Source organism: Onychomys torridus, chromosome 4 (assembly GCF_903995425.1).
Source record: "Onychomys torridus chromosome 4, mOncTor1.1, whole genome shotgun sequence".
NCBI classification, from domain to species: domain Eukaryota; kingdom Metazoa; phylum Chordata; class Mammalia; order Rodentia; family Cricetidae; genus Onychomys; species Onychomys torridus.
Window position 1 is genome coordinate 13,812,213 of NC_050446.1, and position 25,967 is coordinate 13,838,179.

Genomic DNA, 25,967 nt, shown 5'->3' on the forward strand with positions numbered 1-25,967 from the left:
ATCCATTCCTGTCTAGTACACTGATCCACTATATCATTGCCTTTAGCCAATGGACCTGGCAGACTGGTATGTGCACGGATGTGCTGCACAAAAAAGGGATTTTTACGTTGCCAGATCAGTTTCTGTAATTGGCCAAACAATGAGCTAACCGGGCTAGAAGATTTGATGGGCCCTGCACATTCAAGGCTTTTTAAAGCATTAACAACATAACTAGAATCTGACACTAAATTAAATGCAAATGGACAAGCCTTGAAAACTTCAAGAACTATTGAAAGCTCCACCTGTTGAGGTGCACCTGGCAAGAATTGATGCTTTACAGGTTCATTAGAATCCACCATATAAGCACCACAGCCTGTCTTAGACCCATCTGTAAATATAACACTTGCTCCTGGAATGGGCTTTGAAGCAGTTATTTTAGGGAAAACTCCAGGATGTTCTTTAAAGAAAGTTAATAGTGGATGTTTAGGATAATGGCAATCTATGTGTCCTGGATAGGTACAACGCAGTATTGCCCAATCATCTATGGCAGCACATAATACCTTGACTTGAGTAGAATCATAAGGAACAACTAGCGTTTGTGGTGATGTCCCAAAATATTGTAAACATTGTTGAATACCCTGTTGCGCAAGTAATGCCACGGCAACAGGATAATACTCAATTGATTTTGCAGGTGAGATTTTAGTATAAATCCATAACAAGGGTCCTTTTTGCCATAAAATTCCTGTAGGTTGTAACTGGGTAGGCAGAATGCACAGGGTAATATCATCATTATTTTGTACTCTTTGAAGAAAAGCTCTTTGTAGTCTATCCTCTAATTTTGTTAAGGCTTCTCGGGCTGCATTGGTTAATTGCCTCGGTGAATCCAAGGCTGCATCTCCAATTAAAATATCATATAATGGTTTTAACTCATAATTGGCCATTCCTAAACTTCCTCTTATCCAATTTATATCCCCTAATAATTTTTGAAAATCATTCAATGTGCAAAGATGATCCTTCCTTAACTCTACCTTTTGTGGCATGATATGATGTTTAGTTATTTTAGAGCCAAGATAATTGACAACTTTGCTCTGTTGCACCTTCTCAGGGGCAATACAGAGTCCCTTTTGCTTTAGCAGTTCTACAAGTGAGCTATATGCTTCTTGAAGAATGCTCTCTTCTTTAGCTGCTAACAGTATATCATCCATATAATGGAGGCATTTTAAGCCTGGAAAACGTGCTCTCAAAGGTTCTAAAGCAGTTGCTACAAATAATTGACACATTGTAGGACTGTTGGCCATGCCTTGTGGCAATACAACCCACTGATATCTTTTATCAGGTTCCTCACGATTAGTGGACGGTAAAGTGAAAGCGAATCTCTCACTGTCCTTGCTATTCAGTGGAATGGAAAAGAAGCAGTCCTTAATATCTACCACAATAATAGGCCAATTTTCAGGCAAGGCTGACAGCAATGGAAGACCACGCTGTACAGGTCCCATAATTCTCATTTGTTCATTTATAGCTCTAAGATCATGTAACAATCTCCATTTTCCTGATTTCTTCTTGATGACAAATATGGGTGTATTCCAGGGAGAAAGAGAGGGTTTAATGTGCCCTTTCTCCAATTGCTCTTTCACTAATTGATATGCAGCATGTAATTTCTCAGAGGAGAGTGGCCACTGAGGAACCCAAACTGGCTCCTCCGTTATCCAGGTTATGGGAATGCCCTCCTCAGCGGCCCCTAGGAAAAACCCAACCCTTGTTTGGGTTTTCTAGGTACTGTTTGTATTGGCTCCTTTTTGCCTTGTAAAAATTTTCCCAGGCCAAAATCAGGATGACACCCCATGTTTTTCATAATATTTTTAGATTCTTTGGAGTATTCATTACTCAACTGAAAGCCCATGGATTTCATAAGATCCCTCCCCCAGAGGGACACTGGAAGCTCAAGGACGTAGGGTTGCATAACGCCAGAGTGACCTTCGGAATCTTGCCAATTTAACAAATTTGCACTAACATTTGGAACACTGGCATAACCCAGTCCCTGCAGTGTTTGTGAGGAAGCCTGTATAGGCCAACCTCGAGGCCAATCTTTGCTAGCTATGATACTGTGATCTGCACCTGCAATCTGCTCCAGTATCCAAATCTAGGTCTCTTCCCAATTTCTCCCAGGAAGGCACTGTAAGGCTTCCAGAAACTGCAAACCAAGGAGCAATTACATCACACTCTTGCAGAAACCATGCTAGGGTGTGTTTTTTTATTTTCAGTTTCTTAGAGAGAAGCAGCTCGTTAAGAGCCAAAAAAATTGGGTGCGAGGAGGAAGCGCCCATGTTAGTATACTTTTTTCTTTTCTCAATTTGAGAAGTTTCTCGGAGGTTTCTCAGAGCCTCTGCAGAATTGCTCCAGCCCTCCGGTTTCCCTGTTTGTTTTGTCTAATTACCCGTCCGCTTTTATCACGGCTCTAGAATTACCCGTCTGCTTTTATCGCAGCTCTGCTATCCCGCTCTCCCTTCTACAGGTGAGCGTTACCCGCTTTTGTCTCGGATCCCCAGTTTTTTCTGAGGACTTACCGGTACCGCCTGACTGTAATGAGTTCTGAATCCGGAGAGAGCCGTGGTAATTGTCCCCGTAGGAGGCCACCACTTGTCGCGCCCGCCTCGACCAGCAAGGAAGACGCGACACCGGGATCCTTCTCATCACAGTTTAATCAGGCCCTTGGTTAATTGCATTGTCTTTCTCTCTCCTGGGGCAAGCCTCTCCCAGCACCTAAGTAGGGCTGGGCTGCCAACCCCAAGCAGCCACGTGGGCACTGTCCACAGGTTCACGCATATGCCAGCAACACACGAATCCAGCCATAGCCAAATAAGGAGCTGTTTACCATAAAGAGTGTTTGCCATCGGGAAGGCAGAGGGTAGAAGCCAGAGCCATCTTTAGGGTGCGGCTACACGCGGCTCTCTACACTGTTGTTCCCACCCCAGGGATTCTGATTGAACCCCCCAGACCCCAGGTCCTATGTGATGTGGTGGGGCTGGGGCCGAGGCCTTGGACTTCAATGTGAGCTCAACCTGGAGTATTATTGGCTTTCCTACCAGACCTGCCATTGCACAGTGCCTTCCAGAACACTGCCCTTAGAACCACCCCTTTCTCACTGGCCCAGTTACTTAAAAAGTACTGAGACTTTTTGAAGATGTGCAAGTGTAAGACTCATGACTCACTGGGCGTGGTGGTGCACTCAGGAGCAGAGGCAGGCAGATCTCTTCAAGTTCGAGGCCAGCGTGGTCTATAGAGTGAGTTCCAGGATGGCCAGGGCTACACAAAGAAACCCTCCCCCGCGGGGGAAAAAATTGTGACTCAGAAAAACAAACAAACAGAAACCCAAACCATTTGAGGTCATTAAGATGTGACTCCTTGGTGCCTGTCAGATGAGGGGTCAGAACGACAGGGGGAGAGCATGATGGGGCTGAACATGGCCTGGGTGTTCTGGCAGAGAGACCGAAGTCACACACTTCAGGAATCTGTCTTGAGATGCCTCACAGCGTGGGGTACATGGGATGGGGTGGGTCAAGTAAGAGGGATCTGGGAGATGGGTCATGTCATGCTTCCTTCTTGCTTTCTGTCCGTTGTGGGTCTGACTTGTCACTGGCCAGCTGAGGCCCCCTCAGTCAGTGTGGCAGATGTATAGTTGGATTGATGTCATCCCGATGTACAACTGTTTTATCCTTTGCCTTGGTCTCCGTCTCTGTTCTTCTTCTGCATTAAGCACTTAGGTATTGCTTCCTCTGCCTGTCACTGCACAGCTTTAAGTAGATGCCACTGAGACAGCCTAGAACCTGCAGCAAAGACCTAGGCACCGCACAGGCTCCAGCTCTCAGCTCCTCACCACAGGACCACTGCCCGTCCCGGCTGCCCTCTGTCACTGCTTCACTTAACCACAGGCTATAGCACCCAAGGCACTTGGTACTATTCTGAGCAGTTTTGGCCAAGATTAGTTAGGAACAAGAAAAATAAAAGGCTTCTTGCTAATTTTGTATACTTTGAAAACTTCGTTGCGATGTTTAAATTCTAGTTCTTCTTGGCCTGGGACAGACCCTCTCCATTTGGAACAAGTGTTTCAGGAGAGCCCTTAAGGCCAGCAGGGTATGAAGGCTGAGAGAACTGACGGGGTCCAAGGATGGCTGGAGATAGGGATCTTGCAAAGACAGGATGTCTGCTGCCGGGCGTTTACCCACCAACACCACTGTTCCCCAGAGGGCCTGGAACCTATTCCAACGGGCCCTGACTGTCTCTGCCCCAGGGTATTTATAGAGACGCCAAGGGGTGGAGCAAAAGACCTCCCCCCAGCACAGCCAAGTGCAGACCATCTCAGACACCTGCACTCAGGCCTGTGGTCCTGATCATCCTCTCTATGCAGATCTGCTGAGTAAAGCCACGAGGGATCTGAGAACAGGCTCCCACAGTCCGCCAAGCCTGGAGATGAAGCAATGGAAGCTCTGGAAGGTTCCAGGTGTGCAGGTGGCTTTTATTGATATCTCACAGCACACAAATCCTCCTGAGCCAAGTACCAGTCTCAGGGCCTGGCATCTTTAGATGCTAGCAAAAGGCTGGGCTGAAGTATCTACCTATACCTGTGGGGACCCCCCCCCCCAACAAACACACACTGAGAGAGTGAAAACGTGTTTCCATGCTGCAGATGCACAAGAGAGTAAATATTCCGACCCAAATATGGGTCAGGTGGCTTTCCCCAGGGTGCCCCAGAGATGGCAGCTCTTCCAGCATGGGCTTGAAGGCTGTAGCCCCATCTAGATGAAGACGAGCATGACTCTCCCATTTCTCTGGGCTCAGCAGCCAGGTAGGTGGCTGAGCAGGGAGATGGAATGTGGGTACAGGCTCAGACCCCTCCTGCTACAGAGACCACTGGTAGACCCTATGTGAGTTCTGGCCACCCTAGCACAGGGTAAACCACCTGCTTCTCTAGCTAGGCCCCAGAACTTCTTCCCCAAGTCCTTACAGCTAACTCTGTTCCATAACACCTCACCAGGGCTCATGTATACTTTCTGAGCAAGTGGGTCCAGACAGGCAAAGAGTAGGGGTAGGAAGGCTGGGTTTGCAGGCAGGCCACAGGAAGGGGAGGCTTGTCCTAGGCACCTTATCAGACGGGTTACAGCAACTGCCTTGCCCTACCACTTGCCCACCTGCTCTGATTGGGAGAGCCTGGCCCTTTGGTCAATATCTTCACCTCAGCCTTTCAGGACACCCAAAAGCACACAGGGGAGGTTCACAAAGTCATATCAAGAGCACCTTCCTCCCCAGGGTGGGGTAAAGATGGATTTCTAGGGGTTTGGGACCTCAGGTGAGCTCTTTCTACCTAGGGGGCATGCTGGACCACAGGGGAGGCTGACAGGGGGTCCTGTGGAAAACACACACACACACACACACACACACACACACACACACACACACACACACACACCCTGGGGCAGCTGTCCAGACCCAGCCACCCATAGCCACAGAGGATTTATTACTGTTTTGAGAAGGCCATGCTGGCCATGCCAGAGGTTGGGGGCTAGTCTGTGAAGTCTGCAAAGGGAAATACATGAGGCAATTCTGACCCTAAAACAGGTGAGCCTCCGATGTCTCCCAGACCCAGTGTCCTGGAGCCTTGATGGGCTGCCTTGTTCCATGCATGCCTGTAGGGTATATCCACTTTAGTAGAAGGTTCCAGTTCTGATGTACAAACCACAAACAAGAATGAAGTCAGCTGCCTGGAGCAGTCCCTGGAGCCTTGAGGCATGGCCAGAGCCCAGAGCTAATTGTGCTTCTCAGATCAGGTGTTTAGAGACAAGACTTTGCTTTGAGTGTGTGAAATGGTCCATGGAGATGCATCGTTTACCAGTCCTGTGTCCCCAAACACCATGGCTGGGGAAACTCAAGTGTGATAGCTGGGAACATCATTCAACCTTCATAGCCACGGCCACAGGACTCTCTCCATAGGCCACGGCCACAGGACTCTCTCCATAGCCACAGCTGCAGGACTTTCTCCATAGCCACGGCCACAGGACTCTCCATAGGCCACGGCCACAGGACTCTCTCCATAGCCACAGCCGCAGGACTCTCCATAGGCCACGGCCACAGGACTCCCTCCACAGCCATGGCCACAGGACTCCCTCCACAGCCATGGCCGCAGGACTCCCTCCACAGCCATGGCCGCAGGACTCCCTCCACAGCCACAGCTGCAGGACTCCCTCCACAGCCATGGCCACAGGACTCTCCATAGGCCACAGCCGCAGGACTCTCTCCATAGCCACGGCCACAGGACTCTCTCCATAGCCATGGCCACAGAACTCCATAGCCATGGCCATAGGTCTCCCTCCACAGCCACAGCTGCAGAGCTCCACAGCCACAGTCACAGGGCTCCACAGCTATGACCATAGGACTTCCTCCATAGCCATAGCTGACTGCAGGACTCCTTGAGGATACACTGGTGGCCCCTGCCCCACTCCATGCAGGGGCTGCAGGGCTCAGGCTCAGGATGGGGCCCCCTCCTCTGTTCTCCTCTTAAAGGGCATGGTGCCTCCACTGGTTGGCCCCTTGCCTGGCTCTGGGGAGAGGAGCTCATAGGCCCTGGTATAGTCTCAGAGCCATGCAGAAGCTCTGATCAGAACAGCGTATTGGATGGCTAGAGAACACAGCTGGCCTCCGTGCAGGGGGGCTCCCCAGTTCCAGGTCTTTGCTTCTCCCACACACCCCAGCGCCCCTTCAGAAATTACTGAGTGAAGCCACGTAAGACGGTGGAACCCAGGGCGGTGTCCAGTTCCTGCTCTGTCACTTCTCTGCTGCCAGCCTCACACTTGGCCAGACCCAAGTCATGAGTTGTGGTACAGCTATGTAAAGAGATGCAAATCATACATATTTGTAAAAATAGGTTAAAAAGTGCCTCCTGCCAGCTTCCAGGTGGTCCAGTGGTCTCATGACTGGCCCCATTGAGAGGAATTCTTTTCTGGGGGCAAGTTTTAGAGCCACCGTATAGTCATAGTGCAGCCTGCTTGGGCCATGCCAGAGTGTGACAATTCCCCCTCTGTTCTGTGTCTGCTTATTGGTCCCAGCATGGGCTTCTTGGCTGCTCAGAGCTGTGTCTCATCCCGGGTCGCAGGATTACAGGATGAGAGCTTATTGCTGCAGCTGCTTTTCCGACTCTGGGAGCTGCTGCCCACGTGGGCCAGGGGATCAGAACGGATGAGGTACCTGCAAAAGATATGAAGGAAGGCCCTGGAATGGCAAGTCAGGAAACCAACCATACCAGACCTGTGCCAACTGTGGGACCTGGAGTCCTGTGCCTGATGCTGGGAGGGTCAGTACTTTGTACTCACACAATGTCGTTGGGCTCCAGCCTTGTGTCTGGTGGGGGATTGATGAGTACATAGGAAAGAGTGTTCTGGTGATGGTCGTTCATCTCATCTGCAAGGACATAGCCCAAGCATCACCCAACCCCATCCAGTACAGCCCTGTTGGGCCCTGGGAAGCCAGGGGAGCTAGTTCTCAAATCCAGCCTTTCTGACATATACTGACTGATCCTCCCTGACACCTGTCCTCAGCTCCTGCCTGCACTGGGCAGGGCTCAGCCAAAAGGAACAGCAAAGCACTGGCTCCCACTCTCCGAGGCAGCTTGCTCGGCTCACAGCCAACCTGAGGTGACAGCTCACCAATGGAGGAGGTGGGTGCTGACTGAGCAGAGGCACTGAGCACACCTGCACCTGCCTGCTTCCTACAAATCTGTATGGGCAGGTGCATATGCCCACATGTACACATACCTGCACAATACCTGAATGCACTTGTGTACGACTGTGCATGCCTTCACCTGCATATATAACTGTGTACACTTATACATACATACATACATACATACATACATACATACATACATACATATATATCCACATTTGCAAGCACCTGTGCATACCCCTACATACATGTACCTGCACATATACCTGTATATTTGCATAAACACTACTGATCACCTGCACATATGACACACCTACATTCCCGTAATACCCACATGCATACAACACCTAACATACACACACCATCTGCACCACACCTATATACCTGCATGCCCTCCAGAAGCTGCTCAGGCCTTCCTATCACCCTTCTGAAGTGCTCGGCAGGTGCCACCATCCCTGGGACTGGGCAGGCCACCTCTACTCCCTATACTCTGGTCTCACTGACCAGAGAACAGGGCCCTTCCCTCCTGTGTCTCTGCTGCTGTTGCTCCTCCAGGGACAGAGACCAGTGAATGCCCCAGGGAATGCTATCCCCTAGGAATGTGGGTGGATCTGGAGAAGCAGCCAGTTACATCACTGATGTCTGTGCTTGGCCAGCAGGGCACCATGGCCACATCCAGTGCTGGCAATGTCCTTGAGTTTGCTGGTCTCAGTTTACCCACTTCATGTTTAAAGGTACCTCTGGACTCCAAGGACATACAGAATGAAGGTGACCTGGGACAGGGCATCTTCTGCCTGGCCCCTTCCATTTTTCTTTATCCTTTGTCCTGTCAGGCGTAGCTGACCCCTCTGTGAAATTGAGGAAGCTGCCAAGTAGCCAACTGGGCTAGGGTAGAGCATGCCTTGGCTCTCAGAGCTGCAGTCCCAAGATGAAGGAATATAGTACAGAATGCTTTTGTAAAGTGGGGGTGCCTATACCTCAAACAGTCTGTACCTGGGGTAGTGCAAATGGAGCCAACATCTCTGTCTACTTCTTCAGGGTAGGACAGCCTGGTGGCCACTCTCCATATATGGGGTACTGTTCTGTCCCATGAGCATCAGTTTTTGCTTCCCCCCTAATCCTACAGTTAAGGTCTCCCATGTTGTTATGGCTTATGCTGGGAGCCACGTGGGAGGTGTGTTATTCTGGGACCAAGTCCCTTATGCAGCTCTGGGGTGGGCAGTGCAGGGACAGCAGGGTGTGTGCAGGAGCAGGGGTATTCATTCAGTCACACTCACAATACTCCAGACCATAGCCACTGATACGTGTTTGTCAGGGCCACCGGACAGTCATCCCGCAGGTGGGGCCAGAAGCTGTGGCTGTGAGAAGCAGCTACCGGATCCTGTCTATAGGCCTGGGCCCTGGGCTGCTATTCTCCTCCAACCAGGGGCAGATCTGGGAATGTCTGGGGCTTGCAAAGCCCATGGGAGGACAGGACTAGGCCTGGCTTTGTGCTTCTCTGGTGCTGAGCTGAGGGGGCCGTGCCAAATCCCAGTTATGCCAACATGGGGCTGTGGGCAGTCTTGTGAATCCAGCGGCCTGGTCTGGGAGAGCAAGCCAACAGCCCTGAGGTAGACTCAGCATCCATGTGCTGGTAAAGACAGACAGCAGGTGCAGGGGTAGGTAGGGACGGGGACATGGCCTGGCTTGAATGTGCTTCTAGAATGGAAACTCTCAACAGGTTAGGCCTCTGCAACAGCTCTGCTTCCCCTCACCTTCTCCCTTGCCCCAAGCTCTGGGCATCTATACCCATTTCCCTATGTAGCCAGAGCTTTCTAACCTGAGCCTGAGTTTGCTCATCTCAGAACCAGAATCACTTCAGGGCTGTGCTCTTTCTCCTGCCTCCTATGCACACTGAGCTCCTGGTCACAATCCCACACTGGATGTTGTCCTTGATGAGCAGGTTGTGACACTCTGGCCTCACATCCTGACACCACTCCACGCTGCGTGCAGGGTACTGTGAATCCCTGTTGCCAAGTTCCAGCATATTTTCCCCAGTGAGCACACAGGTGATGCTCAGTGAACACTCCAGAGCGCCCTGTGATCCTACAGGAGCTGCCCAAGCCCTTGCCTGTCCACCTTTGCCTGGGAGCCACACAGGAAGCAGATGTAGCTGGGTGCAGGGTATGCATGGTTCATGGAAGTCACCAGGCCCTGCTCAGAACCCCAAGTGGCCAGCAGAGGTCCTGGTTTCCATGAATGCTGGCAGGGTGGTAGGAGAAGGAAAACCACAAGCCCTGGAGATGCCAACACTTTGCTTCTGTGGCTGCCCACAGCCATCTTTGCAAATAAGGACCCAGCTAAGCTGACATCTACTTGGGCCCAGACACCCCTAAAGCTCCCAGAAAAACCTGTTTGGAGGGGAGGCGCCGAAGGCGGTGGCTTAGCCTTTGCTCTGGGCTCTGACCGGCCTCCGGTGTGGGGTAGCTCCTTGGAGAAGATGCTCAGAGGCATTAAGGCATGCAGATGAGAAGGGAGTAGATCAGCTCTGTCTCAAGCAGACAGAAAGAGTCTTCTCTTGAGGGCCAAGTCTACCCGGCTTGGGTAGTTCAAGCCTGCCTATGCCTTGGCACAGAGTGCAATGCTAGCTTCTATCCTCATGTCTGGCAGGAGGCTCACTAAGAACCCAGGGACTTTGGGCATCTTGTGAGACTGGCCAGAGAGGCCAGCTGCTGCCTAGCCAGGGCAAAGCTAAATGGCATGGCACATCTAACAACAGAGCTGAGTAAAGTATTTGGGGTTATCCCTGGGGCCAGGATGGAAACCACCATCTGGGGGCTCTCATGGCCCTCAGCCAGAACAAACCAAGGAGGAAGATAGAAGGTCTGAGAACCCCACTGTGGACACACAAATCCCTCCATTCTCTCCTGGTCACTGTCAGGCCCAGCCAAGGTGGCAAAGGGTTGGCACATCCCCTGTGTGGTGGCCAGCATCCACTGGAGCAGAATTACCTTGCAAATATCCCAGGTTTACCCGATTCATCACATCACTGGCTGTTAAATTTGCTACGTCCTCTATGGAACACACAAGAGAGGCACAGACAGAAAGAGAGAGAGAGACAGGTCAGCAAGCAATGGCGGGGTGGGCACGCTGGCACAGCAGAATGCAGGGCAGTGGCCAGCTACACGCAGACACCGTCCACACTGGGACAGTGGTGGCCAGCACCAACCACCTCAGAAGCAAGTTAATTGCCAAAGGGGACCTGGTCCTCCTCTGCCAAGCTCTGGCATGTAGGGGGGTCCACAGAGGCTAAGAGGTACACAGGGTAGGTGCCAGTGCTGAGCTTGGCCACGTGGGCTGGACTTTGTATCTCCCTGTAGCTCAGTTCATGAGCTAGTCCTTGCTATAGCTCATGAATGCTGAAATCTCCTGAGCCTCAGTGGCCAGTTCCCTAGAATAGTGGGTTACCCAGGCTGGGGTACTGAGAAGGTCACTAGATCTAGGGCATTGGAGGGACACTCCACACCGTGTACACATAGATGGGAAAGGCTCTGGGGTGGTCATGCTGTTCACAAAACCCTAGTCTGTCTTCTCCAGGCCTACCCCTTAGGGAAGTCTAGCTCTGCCTTGTGAATATGCCCAGAATGCCCAATATGCACGGCCAGCACATGGTCCAGCCCCAGTGACCCCTGGGCAGCTCCCTCTACTTGGAGGAATCTCTGGGGTCCCATCTCAAGTGATGATAGACATCACAATGCTGGGTTGGCCTCAGCAATGACTGAGTATTAAGATACTAAAGAATCCGGGGAGGCACAGGCCAGAATAGGGATTGTGGGCCCCCTTTGACCTCATCAGCAGTGGCAGCCTGGTCGAAGTCATAGATGTTACCCAAAAATGGAACAGAGAGAAGGGGGTTACAGAAGTCTGTTCTGCAGGTTGTGCCCCTAGGAATTCTAAAGCAACAGAAATGTGATGACTGTCTTAGGGAGGACAGTGGGTTGGACAGAGGAATATGTGGGTCATTCTAGCTCCTACTGACTATGCCCTGCCCTGTCCCTGGCCAGGGACCCACCAACTCCTTGCCTTTCAAGTCTCTCATGAAACGGGAAGACTGGACTTGTATACCTAATGAAGGCCATGAGCCTTTGGTGGGGAGCTGGCTTGGCCCGCTACTCTATTCCTTTTCTGGGTCCAGTCCCTTACTTTCTGGTGGGGAAACTGAGGCTCCAAAGTGGTAGAAGTGAGCCGGTGTGGGTCACTCTGCACCCTCTCCACCCTGGGTGGGTGCAGACACTTCTCTGCCCTTCACTGGGCAGGCCCAAGTTTTGACCAGAGGAGCTGGAGCCATGCCTTCTGAAGGGGTCAGGCAGATGTGAGATGCCCACCAGCTGCTCTGCTATGGCCCAACCTGCCCCGCCTTGTCGCCTGCCCTTACCATAACCAGTGGTGGGCAGCCCCAGGTGTTTCATTCGGTTCTTGACCAGCTCCGAGAGCTCCTGGCGTTCTGAGCGCCGGAAGAGGCTGAGCCGCTGCTGGGTGATCCACTCTGTGGCTGCAGGTGCCTTGCCCGCCTGCTTGCTGCTCTTCCGGCTCAGCCTGCGGGCCCACTGCAGGCTCTTGCGGCGCAGTAGTGGGTGCTCTGCTGGGTCAGCACTGCCCCCATGGCGGCCATGGGTGCTGCCACTGCCAGAGGCAGCCCGTGTGCCCCAGGACCCCTTGGCCTCCCGAGTGTCCTCGCAGTCCTCCATGTTCACCGAGATCTGGGACTGGGCAGGCAGGAGGGCTATGGGCTGGGGCCCCTTGTGCCTTGAGGTACCAGGGAGGAGATGGGCTCTGGACCCACAGTGTGAACACCAGCCTTCTCCAGGCCAGAAAGACTGTGGGGTCCTGTGTTCCCACCTGTACTCTAATCTGCCTGGCCTCCTGGCCTTGTTCAAAGTCTGATCCAGGATGGAACTAGCCTGTCCCCAGGGAAGAGGATCCCTAGTCTATTCAGGCCATCACATCTATGGGTCTGGCTGGTCCCTCTGGCCTGGCATATCCTGGTTTTGCCCTAGCATAGGGGCCGCTATCTATACCACAGTTTCCCCATATGCAGGTGGTGCAGGGATCTCCATCAAACACATCCTTGGGAGTCAGGGCAAACAGACAGGGTGTGGTAGGCTGTGCATGACTAAGTGGGCATGTGAGATGCTGGGGAAAATGTGGGGACCCCATTAGGCAGTACCTTAGAGAGACTGAGAGGGATAATGAGGGTGTGGGGGGTCAGACCAGCCCATAGGGGTACCTGCTGCTCTGAAGGCTGCGGTGGAGCCTGTTGATGGTGCATGCAGCTGGGCTGGGGTGAGGGGTACACATGATGTGGGTAAACCCATGTGATTTCCCCCACCTCAATTTCCCCATTGTATAGGAGTATGGTAATGGCTGAGAGCTCCCCACCCCCAACCCAGACAGCCCAGTGGCCAATACATTTTCCTTTCCTGCCTGTTTCTCAGGGGCTTGATCAAGGTAAGGAAGAATCCATGAGGCACAGGGGAAGCAGAAACTCCACATGGGGTCCAGGAGTGCTCACCTGGGCTCTGAGGTCATGGGGCTGTAAAGGAAACCAAGGACTGTGTAGGACCTGTGGGTGTGTTTGCCCCACCCCCATGCATCTTCTCAAAGTCCATACAGAGCATGCAGGGGGCAGGATGGTAGGGGGGCATGCTGCCCACACAGGTAGACTAGCTGCACCAGACCTCCCCTGATACCCCACCCAGTGCCCCTGGAGGTCTGGGATACTTCCCAAGGTCACCATTCTTCCCAGAGTGGCAGTTGCCCCCACTGGAGGCATGTGTTTCAGACACTGAACCTGCCTAGATGGCAAACAATCACACACAGGTCCCCAGAGCTGAACTGTAAGAATTATACAGCAGCGGTGCAGTACCTCAGAGGAGAAGACGTGGCACTCGGTCCTGTAGATGCCGATGGGGATCTCAGCACTGGAGGAGCAGAGTTTCTGGAAGAGGCGGCCATAAGTACGGATCCACAGGTCATCCTCAGTTACCTTCATCTGCAATGAGAGGCGAGTCCTAAGCTGAGAAGGACCACAGGCAGTGCCCGGAGCCCAGGACCAGTGTCCCAAGGACGGTGCCAGGCCTGTGTCGTACGGCACTGTATACCCGGCCTGACTTACGGCACAGAGGTAGCCGGAGCCTGGTGTAGTGTCAAGGCCCAACAGCAGCCTGGTGATGGTGATCATGTAGTCCTTCACGAAGGACTGTGGGGCAGCAGGGCCACGTAAGGCAGATGCTCCAGCCTCAGCACACTCAGGAGCCACCTGCCTGCCAGCCCAGCACATGAAGTCTAAAAAGGACCAGGACCCTAAGCCCCCAGAGGGGTACCAGGGGAGCCCTGAGGACAGTGAGACCTGCTGCTCCAGTGGGAACAAGTCTCAGAGGACCTGGGGAGGGCTGTCCAGAGCAATGGGACCAGATCTTAGACAGAGAGCAACTGTGGGCTCTGGTCCAAGGATCATGGGACCCTGCCTACTTCCCTCCACATCCCAGCTGACCTGGTAGAGAAGTGTATCCAACATGCTGATACTGAATACTCGGCCAGCAGCAAATGGGAGGCGGAACATGAAGGCCAGGTTGGAACCATTCTCCCGTTCTTGCTGCAAGAAAGGGGTCCTCAGATGGCACATAGGATTGCAGGTGGCCGTAGAATTATGCATGGCCATCAGAGTAAAGATATGTACATACATAAGGCGTGTCCATGTGTGGTATGTGTATGTATATGTGTGTATATGTATGCGTGGTATGTGCATGCATGCATTTTGTATGCATGTGTGGTATGAGCATGTGTGCATGGTATATTTGCATGTGCATATGTGTAGTATGTGTATGGTATGTGTACACGGGTGTGTGTCTGTGCATACACCAACAGACTTCTGGCCAGCAGGCTTTAATATTCAGCTGCATCTCCCCAGACACACTCAAGGCCAGAGCCTAGGGAGAGTTTGGAACTCTGAGAAGAAAGTAGGTTCTAAGACCCGTGAGATACATCCTGTATTTGGAACACAGGGCCTCGCACACACTGGGCAGGCATGCTATGCTGAGCCACACCCCTAGCATGAGATTCTCAATACTCTTCACAATTTGGTCTTGAGTTACATTTTGTGACGTCAGGGGCACTGGAGCATGTCAGCAGGAGGGGTATGCTGTGCGTGTTACTGCTCTTCACAGGGTCCACAAAGTTCTAGGCACCGGATCTGATGATCCACAGTATGAGTTTTTTTGGGGACACATTGCCACAGACTTAGTGGCCCAGAACTTCATTCAAGTTCTGAAGTTGGAAGTCTAACGTGGGCTTCCAGTGGCTGAAGTCAGGGCCAGCTGGGCCTTGAGCCTTTGGGGGGCTCTGCAGGACCCTTTCCTGCACCTTACCCAGCTCCTGGGGAGGCCCAGAATCCACGGCCTGTGCCTTCTTCCTTTATCTTCAAAGCCAGCAGTGGAGCCTCTTCCTGTCTCTGATGCCCTGCCTGTCCGGTCCTCTTGTGATTATGTGGGGCCAGCGTGGGCATGGAGAGCCACTTCCCACCTCAAGTTCCTTAGCATGGTCCTGTCAGCCAAGTCCCTGGAAGGGGCTATTCATAGGCTTGGGAAAGAAGGCAAGCCTTCTTCCAGGAAGCATCCACAAGGGAGTTCAGGTGAGTGCAGACCCCTGCCTTCCCACTATGGTGTGCGTGCGTGCACCTTGTGAGGATGAGCCACTGTGGTAATCAAGCATCCCACTGGCTTTCCTAAGAACAGCACTCAACAGGAAGTGACCAGACTACAGGTTCCAAGAGATTGGAAGGCAAGGGAAGGTTTCAATGTTCGTTTCTTTCCAGAACATTCCCTTCGATTTCAGACAGGTAGTGTGCATTTCTCTTCTGTGTAGACAGTCCTACAAAGCTTGGTGCTCATGATACACAGGCCCTAACAGTGGGTGTGACTGGGGATTCTACCATCCCCAGGAAGCCATGGCACCAGCAGCCTGCCTCTTCTTCTTCTTCCTTATCTTGTCTGCCCAGGGCCCAGGACATTGTCCGATGTGGATCCCAACCCCTCAGCATCCACGAATTCACTACCAAGGTGTCCTGACTCCTTCAGCTTGTCCTTGTCATCCCTGTTGTCACAAAACCACATGATGGGCCCAGAACCATTCACAGCCTTGAGATGGACAACAGCTTGCAAGTCCAGGATGTGGAGAGGGCCAGCCACTGGGTCCATGCTACAGGGCATGGATGAAAGCCCCACCCTCCATTGCTGACACCAGCCATAGAGGGCCTGGCTGTGCAAGACAGACACTGTCTGTGTATACTGCCTTCATCCATTTACAGGCTGCCTGTGAGGAGCGGGTTTGGGTTCAGGTGTGACTGTGTATAGGGACACAGGCTCCACAATGACTCATGCCTGGACACCAGCCTGATCTACTCTCAGTCACACTGGGAGGACCCTCCTGAGCGTGGGGCAGTGGTCCGAGTGCCCACTCACATGATCCTAGCACCTTTGACTGTTTAGGCATGCCTTGACCCTTCCCAATGTGGACCCGGGCCAGGACAGAGTCCAGAGATGTGAGTAGGCTGGGCAGCAGGAGCCACACTGTTGTCCGGGGCTCTGCCCACCAGGCTCCCTCATGCTTCTCTGGCTCAGCCAGACCCCAGGCTCCCATGGGTCACTTCCCCTTTGACCGAGCTTCAGGTCAGCATTGAGCTCATGTGCAGTAAGAAATCCCAAAGTTTGTCTGTCCTGTCTGATGTCTGGAGTCAGGCTTGGCTCAGGCAGTCAGCCATGCTAGCCTCTGGCAGCTCTCCACAAGGCCACTGGCTCACGCAAAACTTGGGACTCACATAGAACAGCAAACGTTGGCAGCCGTGGCTTCCTCATCCACACTTGGCCTCTGCTGTCCTTATCTTAACACATGGCTTCCACTGCCCTTACGCCAGTGCCTGGCCATCCCTTGTGTGGATAGCATGGAGGGTCACAGCCACCATTTTCCCCATATTCCTAGTGGGTTCCTGGGTCCTTAGTGTGTTGCTAATGCCTTACTGAGTTCCTGTGTCCCTGGGTTCCACATCTGTCCCAGCTGATGAAACCCTCCATGGAGCTGCCACCTCCCATGGAACTCCAAGGTCAGAAGTACAAGAGGTTTTTCCCACTCTCTGATCCTCAGTGTCTGGGATAGAAGCAGTATCTGGTACTTGGTGGGTTGTAGGTATCTGTTACCAGTTCCAGCTGATCCCAGAGAGAATCACGACTGACTTGAAGGTGCTCAGAGAAGTAGCCCCATAGGGAGAGCCTTGCATCAACTGAGCCTATCTCCTTAGCTCCTTCAGGACACGCCCATGCTCCCACAGCCTTGCTCCCTCCCCTTGCCCTTGATTTCTTTGGGCCTTTTGGCAAAGGATGGCCCATCAGGAAAGGTCCACTTACCTTTTCCAGTTTGGAAAGAGCCAGCGAGTAGCTGTCCTTGGCACGGAACTGCATGAACCGCATGTTGGAAGGGTGGGTGAGCTCTGTGGTGATGCTGAGGCTGGGGAAGAGCCTGGGGGAGGGATGATCAGAGGAGTTGTCCTCCAGTCAGGGCTGAGGGTCTGAGGGGGTCCCAGGGCTGAGGGGGACTGTGCTGTGGAGTCTGTCTATGGTGGGTCCTGTGGTCATGACTGGGTGGCCTCTTGTGGGTCTCATTGTTACAGCTGTGGGTGCTGGTCTCTGGTAGATCTTGTGGTCAGGGGTGTGGGATCTGTGTTGGGTCTTGTAGTCATAGAAGTGTGGTTTCTTGTGGGTCCTATGGGGAGATCTGTGAACTCTGATGGAGTCCATGGTGGGTCCTATGGTCATGGCTGTGGGGTGTCTTGTAGGTCCCATGGTTAGGACTGTGGGGTTTGTGTTGGGTCCCATGGTCAGGTCTGTGGGCTCAGGTGGGTCCTTTAGTTGGGGCTATGGGTTCTCACAGCAGCTTTCCATATCCATTTCTGTGGAGCCTGGCTCACCATGAAGCCTGGCTCCCGTGGGTCAGGGGCTCACCGAAACATGGTCTGCACATTGACAATGGTCTTGGCGTCTGCCATGTAGTCCTCTTCAGCACTCATGGTGCTCTCCTTGTCCACCACCACCAGGTTGTCAGCATAGATGATGCCGCACTGCAACAGGCTGTCCAGGCTGCACGGGGCAAGGGGTACGGCCATAGGATCCCCCCACTAAGGCCCTCTCAACCCCCCTCTTTCCCACTCTGGGCGAGGATGGTGGAGGGACAGCAGGCACTCTAGCCATGGCTGTTCTCATCTTACTTGTCCACAGAGCCCTCCATGTAGTAGACCATGGGGAAGCAGCAGATGGCCTCCAGGAAGTGGTGGTCAGGCCTGTGGGGACAGCAGGGCCTGAAGGTGTCACCCGCTCTATGGTTTACCCTCCCCACTCTTGGGGCCCCCAAAACATGGGACTGAAGGGGATTTAAGGCCGAATGGTCTGCCACTTATTCAACTCAGGGGAAACTGAGGTCCTGGACTTGCTGAGGCTATACAGCCAAGGCTGGACCTTGGGCTCTGGCTGCCATGCTTCTCGAGTCCCTGGATGAAAGGAGCTGTTGTTTTGGGAACCCCTGTGGTCCTGCCAGCATAGCCACAGAAGACCGCAGGGAACTGGCCAGCAGTCCTCCCGCACAGGAAGTGAGGCGTCACAGGGGATTGCACACTGTCTCACTTGTTGTCAAGCAGTAGCACAATGGGGTTGAGCTCCCGGCGGGACCGATAGTAGGCACGCAGCGGTACGATGAAGTTGTAGAGCCCGTTGCCTGCTGTCTCGGCGGAGACGATGATCAGCTTGTTCTTGAACCCATAGGCCTTGGCATCTTCATAGCTGTTGTGTTTGCAGCCCTGGGGATGTGGGGGAACCCAGGCTGGGCACCACCCTGGCTGTGGGAGAAGCTGCTGGGCCAACAGCTGCAGGGACGTGCAACATGTAGCCTGTGGGAGCCCTGGGGAGATATGGGGCCACCAGCCACCAGGGCTCTTCCTGCTGGCCGCCACTAAAGTCAGGGGCCCACAAAGCTTGGTGGAAGCCAGTCAATGCAGCATAGGGCTGTGTGTGTGTGTGTGTGTGTGTGTGTGTGTGTGTGTGTGTGCATGATACATGTTCACACAGTGCATTGCCTAGCTCTGCCCACCACAGAGCCCAGAATCAAGGCCACAAGCAGCATCTGATCCTGTTTCCTAAAAGCCCCTTTCCCTAAATTGAGTCAGACCTCAGTTGGAGGTGCCTGGTCCCAGTCCATAGCTGGCCATGCATGGTGAGGAAATGTGAGAGGCTGATGAGCATCAAAGGGTTCAGATCCCCAAACAATGTGAAATAGAGTATGGGTCCTGAGAAAAACAAGAGGCCATATGCCTCTAGCATGTGAGTGCAAAGGATGCTTTCCTCTTGGTAACATGCTAAGGAGAACTATTGGAAGGATCTAGAAGTAAGAAAGCTGATTCAGGGTGGGTCAGGTTAGAAGCTATCCTGCTCTTATCTCTGCAGTGACTGAACATAGAAACATTCACTTTCACAGCGGGACAGCATGGCCAGAGATGTGGCCAACTGAGCCCCACCCTGACTCCGAGTGCTCAGCCCAGATGCATGGGCTGGTTCTCTCATGGATTGAGTTCAGTCACACTAACCACAGGATTGCACTCGTCAAAGGTCAACAAGGGATCCCTAGGAAGGCAGAAAGGGGGAGTGACAGGCATGTGCTGGCTTCAAAAGTGACAAGGCCTTTGGAGCCTTGGGTTCCACCTGACAGGAGATTCTGGCTCTGCCTGACTCTGGTGACAGGTTATACGAGGAGAGAACTAATCCTCCTCATCTGGAAACATGCAAGGTGTTGAGGGGCTCGGGGCTCAGTGGTCCTAATCTGCTTTCAGCCTGTTCGGAAAAGGCTGCCATGAGATCAGAGCAGGGAGGCAGAGAGCAGGAGGGCGGGGTGAGGTTGGGAGGGGTTCTGCTCCTGCTCAATTTTGCAGCACCACCAAAATACATGGCCACCAAAGCGGGACAGCGGTGGCCACAGCGGAGTCCATGTGCAGCTGCAGAGACTCAGCCTTACCTTGTCCAGCCGCAAGCAGCAGAAGGGAGCTTTCACAGGCAGGAGGTGGCATAAGGTCGGGGAGCTGCCAATGTAGGGTGAGTTGGGGGGGGTAGCCCTTCACGTACCTGGATGAAGACAGGGAACACAGCATGGCACCATGGCATGGTGGCCTGGCCACTTCAAAGCTACCCTTCACCTAGAATATTCATGGAGTCACCTGGTACTAGCAGAGATAGCTGGCTTACTGTCTCCCACTCCTGATCCCTATATATCTGCCTGGGGCAGTCACATGAGCTGAGACCTCAGGGATCTAGGCTAGGGCTGGGACAGGCTCAGGCTGAGGTGGGGTGCAGAGGGGCCACTTGCTACTCCCCTCTGCAGGACTGAGGGAGGGCTGGGAGTGTCACTGCCCATGAGGAAGCCTCCCAACGATCAGCCCTCAGCTACTCAGGTGGGGGGCAGGAGGGCAGCTCGTACTCCATGGGACCCCTTATGTCCCTGGGGGAAAATTCCACACACAATATATTCAGTGCATACATTTAGACACATACACACAGAAGAAAACACAGGAACAGATGCATGCACATATACACATACACACGCACGTGCACTTGTGTACATGTACATGCACACAAACAAATGCACACACAAGCAATACCCACTCACTTCCACACAGGTACATACACATCGCACACACACACACACACACACACACACACACACACACACACACACATTCATATTTTCTCTCTCTCTCCCCACCCCCCTCTCCCTGGGACCTGGAAGCTGAGAACACCAGGGCCATAATCACCAGTCTCCTGAGTGATGTCCATGGCACCACAGGTCAAGACAGGAACTCAAGCCTGTGCCTCCAGACTAGCTTCTCAGAAGGCTGCCTCCCCTCCCCCAACCCTACAGTACCCAATACACACCACGATGTATTTTGACACTGGGCCCTGGCCACACCCTCTAGTTCTGTTTCCATGTGCCTTAAGGACACAGCCACAGGGACCCACTTACTTTCTGTCTGCAGGATCTGGGAGCTCCACCACTGACCCCTCAACCTTAGAGCAGCTCCCAACAGGAGGATGCCCCAACTGAGGTCAAGGTAGCTAAACTGTTAACGACTTACTAATGTCCCTCTTGGTCTCAACCAGGAAGATTTGGCCTCAGACCCCAGCCAGGATGGCCATTTGAGGTAGGTTTGTAGTCTGGTTCTGGACAAGGTCTTGCCAAATCTCCTGCTGGTGACTTCTACAGACCCTGCCCCAAGAATACCCACCTGAAATGAGGTGGGCCATACCCCACAGTACCAAGAGAAGCTGATCCAGCTATGATGTTAGCTCAGGAATGTCTGTGGGTCACTGCCTGGCTCTGTACCGATTCACGGAGTAACCCAGGGCAGACAACTCTGGCTGAGCAGGTATGGGGCTATGCTGCTCCATCAGCCACCCTGCTTCTACATGCCACCATGTGGGTCTGTGAGTCTCATTATCTCTGACTCCAGCCAAGGTCAAGGGGAGGGTACCAGCCTAGTACACCCCTACCAGCATGCTCTCAAGTGCTTCCCAGGACTAGGCTTGGGGTGAAGTAGAGGACCCGTGTGTTGGGGCCCCACCCAGAGGACCCCATTTGTGAAGCAGGGACTGCCACTATCCCCAGCACTGGAGACCTTTCCCTTCCCGAGAGCTGAGCTCCATTCAGCACTCACTCAACCACAGAGAGCCCCTCGTCGTCTGAGGGGGTCACCTCATCCTCTGACTGGTCACTCAGCAGGTCGCAGGGCAATAGGGCTGAGCCGTCTGCCACCTCCAAAACAGGGGCGATGCTGGGGCGCCGACTACCAGAGCCATTCTCCGTGGGCAGAGCCAGCTTGCCGCCGCTGCCCCCACCACTGCCACCCTGGGAGGGCCGGCAATCCGTGTTCTGCAGGTCCATGGCCACTGTCCCTGGACAGAGGGGTGGAACCTGACCAGCAGCCCTTTCCACCCCCTCTCTAGGCCAGCTGTGTGGCCTTTGGAATTTCAGCACATCCCAAATCAGTTTCCACTTTAGGACAAGGGGGACCCCTGAGTGGCAGTGATGTTGAGTAGACCCCACGGGCGACCAAACAGGGCCCCCGTCCAAACTGGTTGCTGTGACTGATTCTGACCTCCTGAGGGTGGGGGCCCTTGGGGCTCATGGGAAACTGGTTGATCTGCTTTCAGGACAGGGGTAGGGAGGGTGGCCACACAGTAACACAAGAGCAGCGAGGTCATTGTGCATCTGCTGGTCTCTGTTGCCCCTACGTCAGCCCAGGGCTGCTAGGTTGTGTCGGCGGCTAGCTCAAGCGTGCAGCTCATAGCCTCTGTGGGCCAGAACTGAGGGGTGGCTGGGAGGGCTTCCTGAGTCACTCTGTCTCAGGCATGGGGGTGAGCAAATATCAAGCAATGGATGGAGGTTGGGCTGGGCAGCAGCAACCCTGACCCCGAGCTCTTTCTCAGACATGACCACCAGGGTAAGCTGTTATCGCAGAGGTGACAGCTTCAGAGTCTGGCAGCTGCTGGCACATGTCACACTTGGCTGAGAACGTGTACCACAGAGTCAAAGCACAGGGTCCCTAGAGACCACTTAGGCCGGGTATATAGTGAGTGCTTATTAGTGTTAACTTGTTTTGTGAGTCACAGCTTGGGCCTAGCACCACACGAGGTCATTGCCCTGGATAACCTGTGGGTCTGTGGCCTGAGAGGCTCAAGGACCCGTTCCTGTTCCCCACTGTCCTCTGGGGGGTTGATAGGGGTGACACATGCAACAGGGGCCACCTTCTGAGTCTTGGACCAGCCCTGATCAGGAGGTCACTTGAACCAGTTCTGGGAAGACAGCAGTCCCTGGGAAGAGCTCTGAAGCTAGGCTGTTGCCAACTTTAGACAATCTACACCTGGTGGATGCCCTGGGCTGATGGATTACATGGGCCTCTGGTTAGTAGTATATCTACCACAGTACCCCATAGGCTCTCAGTTACCCAGGTTACTGGTGCTCACTAAAACCCTGGCAGGTGGGGGGGGGACCCCAATTGGACAGATCCACAGAGAGGCTCACACTGTCCTAGGAAGAGCTCAGGGGTCTCCTGCCCAGTGGCAGGTGGGGTGTGGAACACACCCTTGGAAACCACACATCTGTTTCCTGCATCCTCAGCTGCTCACCCATAGAGGCAATGATGCTATGCACTGGCAGCCGGGATGGTCCCTCGTACAGCGCCTGCCCTGCAAGACCTCGCCTCTTCTGCTTCTCCTCCTGCTTGAAGATGAAGGCTGAGTTCTCCTCCTTGGTGATGTTGATGTAGAAGCAGGTGTCGGAGGCAGCCAGGATGTGCCGTGGCCCCGGGTTCAGCAGGATGCTCTTGTTCTCCTCACGCTTCAGCCCAATGAGGCACACACCATACCTGAGCAGACATGGCCTGGAGCTCGGGGGCCACTCTTGGCACCCTGTGGCTCAGGCCGCCTTCCTGAGACACTCATTCTCCTTCCAGGGACTCCACTTGGACCTTTTGGACGAGCCCTCCCCTCAGGCATTGGGGATTTGAGGACCCTAGGGCAGCCTTAGGAGACGCTTCAGAGGGCAGTAGCTATGTGGCCGTTTCTTCCATGAAGCCTTGTTCTGGGATGTCCTGACTTGCCCATCCTCACCAGGTGGGCAGAGCTGGGCTACGCTGTCCTTGGCTGAGACTCTGCAGCCTCCTGCCCTAGGGCCCCACCCATGCTGACCTGGTCCTGGGTGGGGAGGATGAGCAGCCCAGTGGTGGTGGGAACAGAAGGCTCCAACCCCTAAGTCCCACGTACTTCTTGTGTGCATGGAAGGCTGCGTAGGTGAAGCTCTTGCCCTCATACTCCCGGAAGAATTTGCTGTCACCCATGCGAATGTGGTACACTTCGTTGCCTGAGCAGCGCCCATACATGCGCTGCCACTGCTCTGGAGACTCCTGTCCTTCCCTACCAGAGGAGCAGGGTAAGGGGGTGTCACCTTCAGCCAGGGCTGCCCCTCCTACCCAATTGGTTAAATGCACCCTGCATCTCCCTGGACCCCTTCCTGTGCCAGACCTCTGCCCACTACATGCCCTCCTCCTCCAGGGAGCCCGCCCTGCCTTGTGGGGTTGATCGGGACGGCCAGGGCGTGGTAGTCGGTCTGGCACGGGGCACTCACTGGCCACGGGATGTGTGCACCAGCAGGGTGATGAGGGTGGAGGTGGCCGGGCAGATGCAGTTCAGGGCCAGCATGGCGTACTTACACTCCTCTTCGCAAACCACGTGGTCTGTGGGGACCGCAGGGTCAGGGCCCGCCACCCCTGCTGTCTCCGGTCCCTCCCCACAGCACCCCTGCTTGGCAACCCTGGAAGCCCAGCCTGAACAGCCAGCTCATTAGGGGTTCAGTGCCTCTGTGAGCTGCACTTTGAGTCCCAAAGGAGCACCTGCACTTCTGGGGTCACCCCAGCTCTACCCAGGTGGCCCTAACCTGTCCCCCAGGTGCCCATCATGGGTCCCCTGTCCTTAGAGGCTCTGATCATACAGTGCTCTTGTATCCCACACCACCTCTAGCTCCCGCTCCCACTGACCTCGGCCCCAGGCAGAGGCCAGATCATCTGCCAAGGCTACATTGTGGTAGCTCCCCATTCTCTGATGCAGAGATCTGGAGGGCATGTTATCCCAAGGGCGAACCCTCCTTCAGCCTATGAGAGGAATACTTCACCCCCACCCTCTGCTCCCTTGCAGCCTTCACACCCATGATGTCACAGGGCCCCAAACACACCAGCAAATTTGACGTGAAACTTGTTTTCGGGCTTGAGAATCTGGACATAGAGGGGACAGTTGGGGGCAAAGTCCTTCACAGCCCAGGCTCGAAGGATGGTCTGGTGATCCTGCGGGGAAGGTGTGGTTGGTGTTGGAGGGCCTCCTGCTAAGCGTAGGCAGGCAGTGTGCAGGCTGCGGGGAGTGTGCCTGAACTTACCGCAGCAGTACGGTCCACCTCATTCCTGCTGCTGAGGATAAAGCAGGCCTCTCCGTTGTCCATCCTGCAGAGCACCAGCTGCTGAGCGAGGCTACAGACCCAGCGGGCCTCCCCAGGAGGAGGTCAGGTCAGGAGGGGCCGGGTGTGTGAAGTGAGGGAGGATGGCCCAGCAGAGGGCTGGCTAAGGTAGTCATGCCCGGCCCAGCGTGGCCCAGCATCAAATCCTGCAGTACATCCCAGGCCTCCCAGCCTCCCCAGATTCTCCTGGATCATTTTGGGGAAGTCAGGATGCCTGGACACCCACAGCAGAGTCCACGCTCAGATACTGAACAAGGCTCATGAGCCAAGCCTGCCCTGGAGATACCAATCGACCAGTGGGGACTGTTCAGGGTTTCCAAGCTGTGACATGATGGCGGCCGAGAGGGGACTCTGAGCCACACTCTGTCACATCCATCCACACTCTGGCCTCTGCTTGCTGCTGTCAGAGGCTTAGGATCAGAAAGAGTGGGTCCTCTTGAGACCTTGTCTTACTGGTGCCGATGACCTAGGTTCTAGGGCAGTAGACCTTACATGGGCACCGTCGAGCATCCAGGGCTGGTCTTCCGGGCTCCCATCCACCCTGCGTTGGACCATAGAGCCTGTCCCCTCTTCTGCCTGACTACTCAGCAGCCTGGACTTGGGTGGTCATTTCTAGCTCCTTCTAGGTTCCCAGGAGACTGGCTACAGAAACAGCTCAGCCCTGCTGAGAGCCAGTTGGAAAAACTTTCATCTCACAAGCAGGGCAGTAAAGCCTCATGCCTGCTCCACAAAAGCTGTGGGTGCCTCCCTGCCTGGCAGCCACTTCCTTTTTCCTGTCTGCCAGCCCAGAGCTGGACTCAGGCAAGCACAGTCTCATGTGAATTGGGCAGGAGCCCCAGCTCAGGGTTCAGGATGGGGGACCTGGGCCGTTGTCCTGTTTGCCCTTGGCCCTACACCACCTGTATCACACAACAAAGGAGCCTTCCGGAATGAAAATGTGGCATGAGAGGCTTTGGGGGAAGATCCCAGATGGTGCAATGGCACATTCCAGTTACACGTTAACAGCACACTCCTGTCACCTTGAGTCACTCTGTCAACTTGTCTTCACATCAAGAGCCACCCTCAGCCCTTGTGTCTTTGCCATTGACTCCCAGCAGCCGGTTTTTCCCACCCCCAGTCTATTTTAAGCTCCCTGAAACCTGACAGAG

The 25,967-nt window shown here is 54.0% G+C and overlaps 1 protein-coding gene across 1 annotated transcript in view; it reads right to left on the reverse strand.

Annotated features, from left to right (window-relative positions):
- Window positions 1-4,466: 4,466 nt before the first annotated feature.
- Kcnt1 (potassium sodium-activated channel subfamily T member 1) overlaps window positions 4,467-25,967 on the reverse strand; it is a 46,665-nt gene continuing 25,164 nt past the window's right edge. Inside the window, 20 exon segments of the mRNA XM_036186182.1 lie at window positions 4,467-7,215; window positions 7,341-7,428; window positions 10,683-10,745; window positions 12,107-12,437; window positions 13,244-13,264; window positions 13,598-13,723; window positions 13,847-13,930; window positions 14,225-14,326; window positions 17,130-17,241; window positions 17,724-17,858; window positions 17,987-18,058; window positions 18,399-18,571; window positions 19,780-19,869; window positions 19,871-19,886; window positions 21,473-21,710; window positions 22,944-23,182; window positions 23,580-23,729; window positions 23,941-24,049; window positions 24,544-24,652; window positions 24,742-24,805. Coding sequence (XP_036042075.1) covers window positions 7,095-7,215; window positions 7,341-7,428; window positions 10,683-10,745; window positions 12,107-12,437; window positions 13,244-13,264; window positions 13,598-13,723; window positions 13,847-13,930; window positions 14,225-14,326; window positions 17,130-17,241; window positions 17,724-17,858; window positions 17,987-18,058; window positions 18,399-18,571; window positions 19,780-19,869; window positions 19,871-19,886; window positions 21,473-21,710; window positions 22,944-23,182; window positions 23,580-23,729; window positions 23,941-24,049; window positions 24,544-24,652; window positions 24,742-24,805 — 2,443 coding nt within the window. The 3' untranslated portion in view covers window positions 4,467-7,094.